Here is a 13,290-nt window from a genome sequence, read left to right on the forward strand (position 1 = left end):
CTGATCACTTTGTCTTATGTACCCCTCTCTTGCAAATGGCTTACAATACAAGTTTATGATGTAACAAATCTGTAGGTGAGAAGTGTGACCCAAGCTAAAACCTCGGTGTTGGTAGGGCTCCATTTCTTTCTGGAGGCTCTAGAGGAGAATCTGTTTCCTGCTCATTTGGGTTATTGGTAGAATCGATTCTTTGAGTTGCAGGACCAGGGCCCAGGTTCTAGTTTTTTAACTGGTTGTAAGCTGAGAGCTTTCTCAGCTTCTAGAGGCTGCCACATTCCGTGGGTCCTAGCCTCCTTCTTCCATTTTCAGAACCAGCAGTTCGGGATTGAGTTCTCTTGTCACAGCTCTCTGACCTTTTCATCTTCAGTTATCACTGCTTTTAAAGACCCACGTGATTAGATTGGGCCTACCTGGTTAATCTCCCCACTTCAGGGTCTTTAACCTTAATCATATCTGCAGAGACCCTTTCACCATGTAAGGTAACAAAATCATAACTTTCGGGGATTAGCCAACCACCCTGGCTACTGTAGGAATTTATGTTTCATGGGAAAAAAACAAAAACCAAAAACTGCTGTGTGAGAACCTGACTCAGGAAGAGTTGAAAACTGGCCAAGCTTCCTTATTCTTTTTTTTTTTTTTTTTTTTTTTTTGCGGTACACGGGCCTCTCACTGTTGTGGCCTCTCCTGTTGCGGAGCACAGGCTCCGGATGCGCAGGCTCAGCAGCCATGGCTCACGGGCCCAGCTGCTCCGCAGCATGTGGGATCTTCCCGGACCGGGGCACGAACCCGTGTCCCCTGCATCGGCAGGTGGACTCTCAACCACTGCGCCACCAGGGAAGCCCAAGCTTCCTTATTCTTGATCCTCATCAACTCTCCTTATTCTAACATCAGGCTAGACATTGGTGTTACTACTTCTCATTCTGATCCAAAGAACCAGGTTAATCGAGTTGCTGTTTTAGCTTTTATCCTTCTTGGGTGGGAGGAAATCAAATGCTCTAGTTTACAACTCTTTTAGGGGCTATAGTGGGAATAATAGCAAGCAAGCAATAATGACAACAGCGTAGGTTTATCAAGTACTTACCACGTGCCAGTATAATGCTAAGCACTATTATTTCATTTTCTCATTCAGTCCTTTCACCAAGTCTGTGAGGTAGGTACTGTTATTATTCCATATAACAGGTGAGGAAACTGTGCTTAGAAGTTGGGGAGCTTGCTCCAGGTTTGCCTGGTAAATGGTGTAGCTAGAATTCAAACTAAGATCTTTTGGATGTTTGAGTTCATTCTCTTTACCAGTTACTATACTGTCTCCACTTTGTGATAGCATGCATTACTGCTTTTATTAAGTTCGTGTAAGAATTCCCATGGAAAATTTGCTACTTAATTAAAATCATTGTCTTACCAAGTGACTGTGATTTACAGTTAATTTCATTTGTGTTCATACAGGTGAAAAACCATACAAGTGTCAAATTTGCAATCAATCTTTTAGAATTAAGAAAACTTTAACAAAACACTTGGTCATTCATTCTGATGCCCGGCCTTTCAACTGTCAGCACTGTAATGCAACATTTAAGCGGAAAGACAAGCTGAAATACCACATTGACCACGTTCATGGCATAAAGTCACCTGACGATCCTCTCAGTGCTTCTGAGGAGAAGCTTGTATCCTTGCCAGTAGAGTACTCGTCCGATGATAAAATCTTTCAAACAGAAACAAAACAATATATGGACCAGCCCAAAGTTTACCCGTCAGAAGCCAAGACTATGTTGCAGAGTGTGTCTGCTGAAGTGTGTGTCCCTGTAACGCTGGTTCCAGTCCAGATGCCTGACACTCAGAGTGACCTGGTGCGTCACACCACTACTCTCCCTCCACCTTCTCACGAGATCTTGTCACCACAGCAGCCATCCACTGATTACCCACGAGCAGCTGACTTAGCTTTCCTGGAGAAATACACTCTTACTCCTCAGCCTGCAAATATAGTTCATCCAGTCCGACCTGAACAAATGCTAGATCCTAGAGAACAGTCTTATCTTGGAACGTTATTGGGCCTTGATAATGCCACTGCTGTACAAAATATTTCTAATCGTGAGCATCATTCATGAGTAAATCTAAGCATTCCACAGACTTTTTCTGTGGTTACGTGTTAATGGTAGCCTAGAGCTGACAGCTTTTAACTTAGTGGGGCTGCTATTTTTTCATTTTCTCTAGTTTCTCAAGTCCTCAGAACCATTTCAAATCAAGAAAAATATGTATCTCTGTTTACTGAACATATGAATATTTGGACATATTTTGAGGTATAATATTTGAAATGGACATTTTTATGATTTTTTTAAAGGCTAATGCTAATTTTTAATGGTTTCTTTAACTTTTCAAAACTATTAGCTGTTAACATTATGAGGGTATTTGTTTTTAGTCATCAATGGAAATTTTGATTCTTCTTTAGTCTCATTCCTCATTTCTCCCTTCCCCATCTTCCAAACAAGTGTTAAGGATGATGTAGCTTTTGAGAAAGAATACAAGAGTATATAGAACTGATAATTGCAACTGTTCCTTATCCTAACTTAAGTGTCATGATTATTTCTTCCAGATTTTTAAAAACTGAAATCAGGAATTTGAATTTATAAGAAAGTCTTGGATAGTTGGGTGTTCTTTTTTCATCCGGCCATAATTTCAGTTTATGACTGTCCTTTGGTCTTTTGACAAACTCAAAGCCAGAAAGCTAACTAATGCAGGATTAGCTCATTAAAGGAAATGTAGAATTGAAATAATTACCAAGATGGTTGGTTTTTGCCTGTGCTTCAATTATTGTGAATAAGAAATGCAAATACAGGTCTAGGCATTAAATTACACAAGTTGAAAATGTGTTAAAAGCAAAATATGACAGTTTTAACTAGATATTTTTCAAGGTAAGTTCACCTTATGTATTTTGCCATTTATTTCAGAAACAATAATATATCACAACATATATCTTCATCTTACTATGGGAAGGGCAGTTATAACTAATTAGTGAAAATTTAACAAGCTACTTTTGGTCTCATTTACCTTTGCTAACTGAAACTCTGGGAAATAGAACCTACAGATTTCATATATGATTGTTAGAAAAGGTGCCAAACAAACATAAAATTTGTGTCTAATTGAACTTAATGTTTTTTAATTAAAGGGAACCATTATTTGTATACAGATTTACATGTAATCTAGATCTTTATTTTTGCTTTACAATAAGCCTAATGTCTGTAATTATCCTTGATTTTTATTTTTGTATGAGACAAAAGTTGAGGACTTGGTAAAAGTAAATAGAAGTTGGAGCAAAGCCTCACTGATTAAAATTAAATGAGGAAAAAGTCAGAATTGTAAAATAACCTTTAAAGATGTGCACTTTCCATATTTTCAAGTCAGTTTAAACTTAAACTAGGATGTTTCCTAGTAGAGCTGCTTAAAGGGTTAGAGAATAGGCAGGGTTGATTTATTATTAGCATGTCATTTGTATGTAAACTACTGGAAAATAGCAATTTTAAGAGTTTTCTACTTCAGTTTTGTTTACACTCCTAATTGCTTTAAGCACTTTTTTTGTGTAAAGTCTGGCCCAGCCCTTGTGAAAAAAATCACAAATAAAATAATGAAGTTTTAGTGAATAAAATTTAACCACTTAATAATGTGGAAACTTGTTTCCTGAAGCACTTAAGAAATGAAGGTACTTTACAGGAATACTCACCACACTAATGGAAATAAAACAAAAGAAAAAAAAAGTTGAGAATTAGGGCAGTTAACCAAAGTAGCTCATATAAGTAATAAAACCAACCTGAGTTTTGCCTCATTTATTAAAGTTTGGTTATAATTATCCTAGGACCGATAGATACTAGTTACGTATTAATCCTTTAAAAGCATTCTTACTTTCGTGTGGAAATGTTATGTCTGGAGTACTTACATGATAGAACTTGACTATATGAGGTACTATTATTCTGTCTTTCAAAATGACTTTAAAAAATACATATCTTTATGATTTTTATCATAAAGACCTGCAAGACTTAACTAAAAAACTTAGTATGATGAAAAGAAATCATATCTAAAAGTGTACCCTGCCTTGCATATAAACCAATGTAGAAAAGTTTGGACTTACAGAAAGGCAAATGGTATATATGTATATGTGTGTGGTATATTATATGTTTGGTAGCAGAAAAAGAGGGTGTTGCGGTGTTGCATTTTCAACATTCAAAAGAATACCTTGCTTTTTGAAGGTATTGACTTTAGGGTTCTTTTAATAATAATCTAATGCTTTAAATATATGATTTGATTGTAGGAATTGGTTTACAGTATAGAACATTTCTGGAATACATCTCTTATATAAAGTGAAACATAATTATATTTAGTTATTATTGTAGATAACAAACTTGAATAGTAGTTTACTGTTTTATACAATGCTTTCACAGTTTTCTCATTTAAACCTCATAACCAGCTCTGAAATAGAAATGACATACTGTATTCCCATGTTAGAGATAAAGAATCTGAGGTTAAGCCTACATCATTAATAAGTGGCAGAGCTACTAATAGGGAAAGAAATGGAGCATTAATGAATGCTTACAAGGTGCCGGGCACTGCGTTTTCTCATGTAATCTTGAAAACAGTCTGGGAGGTAGGTAGTATAATTCTTATGAAGAAATAACCTCAGCGGGTGAACAAACAAATCTGCCTCTAATTTCCAAATTAGAATATACGAAATTTTACAATTGTGAAAACCTCATGGATTTGAGCAAACTGAATGTATATAAGTTTCTGAAGTTGGCACAAAAAAATATGAAATGAGGCCTGCTCTTTTCAGTTAACCTTTTGTCACATTGTGATTTGGAGCATTTTGAACAAATGCTCCATTAACTCTAAAACCCATTAATTCTGTAAATTTTATACTTAAAATTTTGAATCTTGCAACTAAGTTTAGCCTCATGCAGAAGTTTTTATTTTATGAGCATAATTTATTGTTTTAAATTAATTTTGTAGTTGATAGCAGTTAGCACTTACTATGTAAATTGAATAATTTATCAAATGTAGGAATTTGTTAACCTAATCCATTTTTACTTAAATGCACCAAAGATTTTTAGTAGGTATTAAAATAGTTTAAAAGAATTTAAATTCTTTGTTGTTTGAATAAATATGTGTCCAAAGAAGCACAGTTGAAGTCCTAGGATTATGGATTTTTTTAAAAAATCATTTGAATACTAAGATTAAATGTTTGTGTTTATATGTATAAAAATGAGAACAGAAGAAAATACTCTGGGAATAGTCATACTGACAAACCAGTTACAAATAAAAATACTCAGTTTTCCTCAGTTTAATTAATTGAATGTTATCTTTTAAGTGGACACTATTAAATGCTAAAAATAAGCTTACTTTTTACACTACACTATTAATTAATTTTGCCTTAGAATTTTTTTTAAGACAAGCTGAAGATTTTTTTGTAAGAAACCCCACCTATTTTTTGCAGCCTAAAATGCTATTTAAGATTAGGGTTTGTTCTTCATGCCAGCAAGATTTCACCAACGACTGTGAAGGCAGTGATCTTTGCATACTTTTAAGTAAGTAACTTAGTCATCTGTTGAAGAGGAGTAGCAAAAATAGGGTTTTAAACTGGTGCTTTATTAAGTGACTTTCTTTAAAGTGATGGTAGATCATGAAGTAGGTACATAAATAATTTTCTGTCAACCTTAAAATTGTCAAAACATCTTTGAGGAGTGACTATAAGCTATTAGTTAAGGGCTAACAAGTATTTAAACGTCATTCATTGCTTTTCACTCTATAATTGCAAACGAATTAAAAACACCATTAACTGGTGTGTGTGTGTGTAAGTTTGTTTGCGTTCTCTTCCTAGCAGATCACTCTGCTGTATCAGAGTGGTGGAAAGTCAGACGGGGAGCATCAGCTCTTTGACAGTGTCCTTTTATATATGCCCAGTCTTCTCTGGATTGAATGCTTTGTGCCTTTTCAGTGCGCTATACTTGCTTGGAGTTGACTCTGCTGGCTAGATTGTTTTGGTTAAAAAATGATTGTGGTTTTGTTGTTGTTATGGGTTTTATGTGTGTGTTGCCTGCTGGTCAGGCAACAGTTGTTTTTAGGTTGCTTTATGTTTTTGTAGGAAAATTGGCACCAAGTACTAGTGTCTTTTTTTTTTTTTTTTTTTAAATCTCTACTACTGTGGCCTTTCTAGTTACTGTGAAGCCACTCCTGGACCTGTCTCTAGATGCTCATTAGAGGAATCTGACAAATAAAGTAAAAAGAGCAGTGTGTCTGCCTCTCCTCCTCCCATCCCCCACCTTTTCTTGTTAATAATCAGTTACCAAACCACCCAGCTCTACACTGAACCGCTTCTTTTTTCAGTTTGCCTAAAACTGAGCCAGAGGTGATGGTTTGAGATGGGTCTCATAAAAAGCAGCAAGATCCCAACCAACAAACAAATTGAGTTGATGAACTCAGGAAAAATTGGGACTTTTAAAGTCATGTTGGATTATTCTAAGATTCAGTGCCAAATTTAAAATGACTCGAAATGTATTTTTTAATAAGAAACAAAAGTAGCATTTCTAAAACTTTTAATAGTGTTATGGTAAATGTTACTATTAGATTGAATAATGGATAATGTGAGAATAATTTTTTGATAATTTCTAGGAACCATAGACAATTCTTTTAGGTCCCTCTCTTTCTTTTGCACATTCCTCTCTGTAAAGTCTGTAGTGGTTTAGGAAGGGGGGAATCGTTCCCTTATTTCCTCTAAAATTATTTCTACTTCAAGGTACTTTTTTCCTGCAATAGTTGCATGTTTTCTGCGCTTCCTCTTTGGAAGTGGCCTTAATAAGGTAGAAGTTACAGCATTAGGTCATGTGGAGGATGAGGGAAAGGTCTGGTAGAGAGAGCGTCTGTACTGTGTTTACTCTTCACTTTTCAACTTGCTGTGCATTGATCTTGAGTCTGTGTTGAAAAATCCCCAATTTAAATTTAGCCTCTGTAGCCATTTATATAGAGAGAAAATAAGAATTATATTCAGAGACCAGAGGTTATACAAAGATGGATATACGTCTTTCGTTCTGCTTTTTTCCAAATTCTTAGGTAAAGAAGTAATTTCGGTGCTTGCATTACTGCTGGCGATTTTAAAACATTTCTTGAAAGAAGAGCATGCACACTTCTCATTGTTATTTCGCCTCGTTGCTTGGTATTCCTGCTTTGTAATTACAAAATTTTTATTCCTTGTAACAATCGGACTTTTCTTATCCCTGTGGACAAAACTGTATTACAACCGATGCGTGCGGCTGCCAAAACATGAGCACAGAGGTGGGCACTTGGCTGCTCCGTGTTGTGTAGGAAGTGTTCTGATTACGGGATTTATGATGTACACTAAAGTGGAAATGCCTATGAACCTAGTTTTCAGTCTCCAATCCTAAGTTTTCTTTTTAATCATGAGAACTCTTTTAAAAAACGATTGCAAAGAAAAATCTAAAATATCAAGATTCATTATTTTGTCAACTGTGTGTAAAGTATCTTGTGAGTTTTATAGATATTTTGACTGTCTCGTGTATCCTGAGTACCAATGTCTTTATAGAAAAATTCAGTTCTCTGTGAAGACTAGGAAGTGTATTGTATATTGAACTAGTTCTTTGTGTTGTTTTGATATTTAAAATAAAGTTCTTTGGTCCTAATAAAGCATATCTAGGTTTTATTGAACACATTTTCACAGCATGACAATGCAGTGCTCTGCCTGCCTCCTGAAAAATTGAATAAAAAGATCATGAACACATAGAAAACCAGTGTCTTGGGGCACAGTTATTAAAATTTTCTTTATTTTTCATAAGCTAGATATCATTTTGAAATATTTTATATGTTAAATGTATAAATCATTATTTAATGGTTTTTAAGTGGCTAATTAATATAAGTTTAAATATTAATAGTGGACTATTATGCTTGAAGTAGTCATGTGCTGTTTTTCCCCAAGGAGTCTGAAGTGTAGAAAATCCCATGAATGGGCTGTTGCTTGCGACAGTGAGAGGGGACACTCTCGCCACTACCTCTCATTCCCAGAACTGTACACTCTGGCCACGGGAGGAACCACTGCTGGTCTAAGGCACGAGCCGAGTGACAGGACACACCCGACCTGGCCAGCTGTCATCTGCATCTGGCACATAACTGAGCCTCCACAGGCAGCTGGTAGAAGACTAGTGAATTCCAAGCCTTCCCACTGGAGGCGGTGTTGTGTGGGACACCTAATTCTCTATTGCTGTGTAACACATTAGACCAAATGTAGTGGCTTGAAACAACAGACATTATCTCACAGGTCCTGTGGGTCAGGAATCGACTGGCTGAGCTAGGTGGCTCTGGCTCAGGGCCAGAGGTTGAAGTCAAACTTCATGGGACCTGCAGTCTCTAGAGGCCATCCTGGAGCAGGCTTCACCTCCAAGCCCACTTCTGGCCATAGTTCCTCCCAACACAGCCTCTCTCTACAGGGCTGCCTGGTGATAGATACACAGCTGGCTGCCCCCAGCTGAAAAAATGAAAGAACACAGGCAGGATTTAAGTTGAAGTCTTTTATAACCTAATCTAGGAAGTGATAGCACATCACATCTGCCACTGTGAGTCCCTAAGTCCACACCACTCAAGGGACACAAATTAAGATTCCCCTCTTGAAGGGAGAAGTGACCAAGAATTTTTAGACACACTTTGAAAACCTCCACCGATTCATTGGTTCTAGAGAAAGCATTCTGTACGTCTGTGCATGGATAGTGGGGGCAGGTACAGCAATCTATACTCAGCAAATGCATCTACTCCAGAGAGGAAAATACCACCTCTTCTGTGGTAGAAAGGGTTTAATGTAACCGACATGCCACAGGTAACTGGTTGGTCCCTGGGGAGTGGAGTCACACTGGGGGTTCTGCTTGGCCTCTGTTCACAGGTCAGGCTCTCAGCGGTGGCACATCCAATCAGCCTTGGAAAGACGGAGACTGTTTAAGCTCTTTCATAGCCCCCATATCTGCGGCCATGGCCAGTGTATACATGGGTTCACCAAATAAGAATGGGGTCTCTGAGGAAAGAGGTTCTAACACCTAAGCAGGACAGGTTGTCTTGTTTGCCTGATTTTTGAGCTCTTCCTTTGCCTTGGATATTCTCTGATGGCATTTACTAGGGACACAAATTTCTTAACTTCCTATCCCTATTTTTCTTTTAAATTAATTAATTTATTTTTGGCTGCGTTGGGTCTTTGTTGTGGTGCGCGGGCTTCTTACTGCGGTGGCTTCTCTTGTTGCGGAGCATGAGCTCTAGGCGTGCAGGCTTCAGTAGTTGTGGCACATGGGCTCAGTAGTTGTGGCTCACGGGCTCCAGAGCACAGGCTCAGCAGTTGTGGCGCACGGATTTAGTTGCTCCGCAGCATGTGTGATCTTCCCCGACTAGGGCTCAAACCCATGTCCCCTGCAATGGCAGGCGGATTTCTAACCATTGCACCACCAGGGAAGTCCCCCGTCCCTATCTTGAGATGTCCTTTTACAAACCTCTCCTCCCCAGACTTAACTTGTCACCAAGTTTTCATTTTGCTTTTTCCAAGCCCTTGACCCGCTGCCCAACCTGTTGACTGTGCCCTTGAGTCAGCAGAGAGCAGAGACGTGTCTTCTCCCCTTGGAAGTGGATTAGATGTACCATCCAAACTTCTGCTCCCTGAGTGTTCTCATCTACCCTGAGGGGAGGCTATTGCGCAGCTCTGCTCACATCTGGCCTACCATACACATCCGTCCATAAACCAGGCTTTGTCTTCCTTTATGAAATGGTCAAGGAGATCCCCGATTTCCCCGAGGTACAGCCTGAGAGAGACAGTGTAGGAGGAGGAGATATAACAGGACCCGAGTCGTCTGTGCAGCTTGTGAACTTGGGGCCTGCTCAGCCCTGGGCTGGTGTTCACCACTTTGACTTGATAATGGAATGTTGCTTGTCACATCCAGTTGTTTGGTTCCTTGGATTAGATCCCAGGTCAGCAAACTTCTTTGTAAAGGGCCAGATACTAAGTAGTACAGGCTTTGCAGGCAATACGATTTCTCCTGGAACTATTCGACTCCACCTTTGTATAGTGAAAGCGGCCCTAGATAACATGTAAAGGAATGGGTGTCTCTGTGTTCCAGTAAAGCTTCAGCGGGGTAAGTCTCAGACCCTCCCAGCTCCTGACAGCTGTTTCTTGCTCATCAGATTTAATTAGCAAATGTCATCAATATAATGGACCGGTGGAGGGGCTGCCTCTGCTGGTGAGGGAGGTTTGTGGGAATAGGGAGAAATACAAGCTCTCAGCCTTTAAAATTTTGCCCAAATACCGTACTCCTTCCCAGGGTCCCCCTCCCTCCCCTTAGCTAGGAGGGCTGGTAGGGTCGAGCATTTCATCAGTGTTGCCACATTTACCAGCAGCCTCAGGATTAGTCCTCGGCCATGTGTTCCCTGAGACCACAGGAAGTGAGGGGCTTCTTCAGGCCTTCCGTCCACACATTCTTGTTCTCAAGATATGTTCTTAGTGGTACCCTTGGATGTTCACAGAGTTTCATTTTCTTTTTCCCTATGTATGCTCTCCAGGGTGGTCAGGTGAAACCAGGTGACACTCTAAGCTTTATAATCATTTATAAAGTGTTGGCATAGCCACTGTGTGCCCCGGCCACCTGATCTTTGAATACATTGCCCTTCGTATGCACTTCATCTCATGCTGCCGCCACAGATGGATGATTTGAGGACTCAGGATGCTACCGCATCCCGTGGATTATCATGATGTTTCTCGCTAGCAGGAGTTTATCCCTGTGCTCCTCAGATAGGAGCAACTCAATTCAGAATTCGATCTTAAGAGGCAATTTCCTAAGGCCACTATTGCATCAGCCAGGGACACTAAGGAAATAGTTGGCCCTCTCCAATGTAGTGGAATTCAAGGAAGTTTAATAAAGGGACCATTTGCAAAGATGTGACAGGGATGCAGGGAAACAAGCAATAGTGCCATATCCTGGGACTAGTAACACCATGGTATCCCCACACCCAGATCCCCAGAGACCCATGAGGAGAGGGCATCTCTCCAGCTACTTGTGATTTTAATGTTGAGATGGAGCCAGCCCAAGGGGGGGGGGGCAGGAATGGGGGAAGTACCCTTACCTCTCTCTTTGAGTAAAACAGAAGCTACAGAGTAAAAAACCTATGGATGTAGCAAATACAGAACACAGGCCAGCATCCCACAGCAAAGAGCAGGCTGGAAAAGGGTGGAGGATGGAAGTGGAGGGCAAATAAAAAATAATCCATACAGTTCATTCTGGATTTTCTAAAATTGTGCGTCAACAGCTTTGCTTTATGAAGAGAAGCTGTGAGGGGAGAGCATAGATAAACAAGATGTGTTACTATCCTGTTAAAAAGGGTTGAAACAAACATTTCAGTGACTTAAGCTTAAGGGCTTATATTTGTAATGTTAATTTGATGGACAACATTCACAGTATGAAATAATAAATATAAATTAAGTGTATATGAAGGTTATTGTTGTTCACATTAACATTTTGCTAAAAAATTATGGAGTAGTGGTCTTATTGTGCATCAATCCTAAATTAGGATTTTAAGAAACCTCCATGAACACTTTTGATTCAGTATCGTTAAGATAACCGGGTTCAACATCAGGTCAAAATGGGTGTCAGTGAATATAATTTCAGATCCCACCTTCCTCATTTTGGTTTTCCACCCAGGGAGATTTCTTTTGATATATTTCATGCACGCGTACACACATCCACAATTTATTTTTTAAAGTCTCCTCCTGATATATTTCATGCACGCGTACACACATCCACACGTTATTTTTTAAAGTCTCCTCCTGTCTTTAGAGGCAGTAGGTGCAGGGGTGAGAGCAAGACCAGCCGAGCTGCCTGTGTCCGTCTCTTGGCTTTGCCACTTCCTGGCTGGCTGGACGCCGGCCTCGCTCATCTGTGAAGCACGAATCATGGCACCTCCCTCACAGGGTTGAAGTGAAGGTTGAGATAAATATGTGCAGGGCTTAAAACAATGCCTGGCAAAGAGTAACATGTAAGCGATAACCATTATTATCAGATGTCTACAATTAAAATGAAAACCGGAAGTTATTTGTCAAGGGCAATGCCAGTCAAGACCATCGCTTATGAATTTCTGGGAATCTCAGGTTTTGTTTGTTTACCTAGTTTTGCTCCCTGTATCACTGAGCCCCTGCTGGGGTCAGGCACTGACATCAGCACGTTCACACTAACTATACATTTAATTTTCCTCATTTTCTCCCATTTGGGCCCAGGAAGCCTCTGCGGGGAGCTCAGGGTTGTGACCCTGGGCGGGGATACTGGGGGAGGGAAATCACTGTCCCAGCAAGGCAATGACTGCTGCATTTACGGTGGAAGTGCTGTGACTCTCTTTCTTTCAAGCAGCCTGTTCACAAAACCGAAAGGCGAATTCCGAGTCCGAGCCCCGGGCCTCAGGGGCCACAGAGACGTCGAAGCCACTGTCGCCTCCGCGCGCAGAGCCAGGCGCCGCCGTCATCACGTTTAAATAAGGCGCCCTCTTCTCATTGGCCGGGACTGCTGCCCGATGATTGGCCCCGCGGGGAGGTGGGCGGGTCCGGGCTCCCCCATTGGTGGCGGCGGGAAGTTTAAACAGAGCAAAGAACCTGCGCTGTTTGCTCCTGTTTCCAGTTTGCGAGTCTGTGTGTCCGGCTTATTTACCGGGTCCCGGCGATCGCACGAGAAGGGGGGCGAATTCGCTCCAATTCCGCCAGCTTCCCGAGAGGCCACGGTGGGCGTTCCTGCACGGCGGCTCGGAGCAGCCCGTTCGGCCCAGAGGCCGCCATGGCGACCAGGCGTCGGGGGCGCGACCGCTGGGAACGGAGCCCCCCGGAACCGAGGCCGCGGGGCTCCCGGGCCGAGGAGGAGGCGGCCTCCCCGCCGGTCCTGTCCCTCAGCCACTTCTGCAGGTCGCCCTTCCTCTGCTTCGGCGACGTGCGCCTGGGAGCCTCGCGGACGCTGCCCCTGGCCCTGGACAACCCCAACGAGGAGGCGACCACCGTGAGGCTGTCCCGTGGCCCGGCCGCCGAGTGCGGCTTCACCGTCTGGCCGAGCGCCTTCGTGCTGCAGGTAGGAGGGGAGTGGGCCCTCCGCGGTCTCCCCGCCGCGCTCCGGGAGGGGCCTCGGAACGAGCAGCAGCGGACCTGAGGCCTGGAGATAAAGCCAGGTCCTTCCCTCTAACGCTGGGTGAGCCTTGGTCCCCGGGGCAGAGGAGCCTGGTCATCGGGGACTCGGGCGGTGACAT

At 41.5% G+C, this 13,290-nt stretch overlaps 2 protein-coding genes across 4 annotated transcripts in view; both read left to right on the forward strand.

The window, feature by feature from the left end:
- The window catches only part of ZBTB41 (zinc finger and BTB domain containing 41), a 48,327-nt gene extending 43,293 nt beyond the window's left edge, over positions 1 to 5,034 (forward strand). For both annotated transcript variants that reach the window (XM_082865382.1, XM_082865383.1), the window contains one exon: positions 1,444 to 5,034. In XM_082865382.1, coding sequence (XP_082721508.1) covers positions 1,444 to 2,099 — 656 coding nt within the window. In that variant the 3' untranslated portion in view covers positions 2,100 to 5,034. The remainder of the gene's footprint in view (positions 1 to 1,443) is intronic.
- Positions 5,035 to 12,830: 7,796 nt separating this feature from the next.
- ASPM (assembly factor for spindle microtubules) overlaps positions 12,831 to 13,290 on the forward strand; it is a gene marked incomplete at both ends in the record, with an annotated part of 66,713 nt that continues 66,253 nt past the window's right edge. For both annotated transcript variants that reach the window (XM_082834779.1, XM_082834780.1), the window contains one exon: positions 12,831 to 13,115. In XM_082834779.1, the coding sequence (XP_082690905.1) occupies positions 12,831 to 13,115 (285 nt within the window). The remainder of the gene's footprint in view (positions 13,116 to 13,290) is intronic.

Source organism: Leucopleurus acutus (assembly GCF_964270905.1).
Source record: "Leucopleurus acutus genome assembly, chromosome: 2".
NCBI lineage: Eukaryota > Metazoa > Chordata > Mammalia > Artiodactyla > Delphinidae > Leucopleurus > Leucopleurus acutus.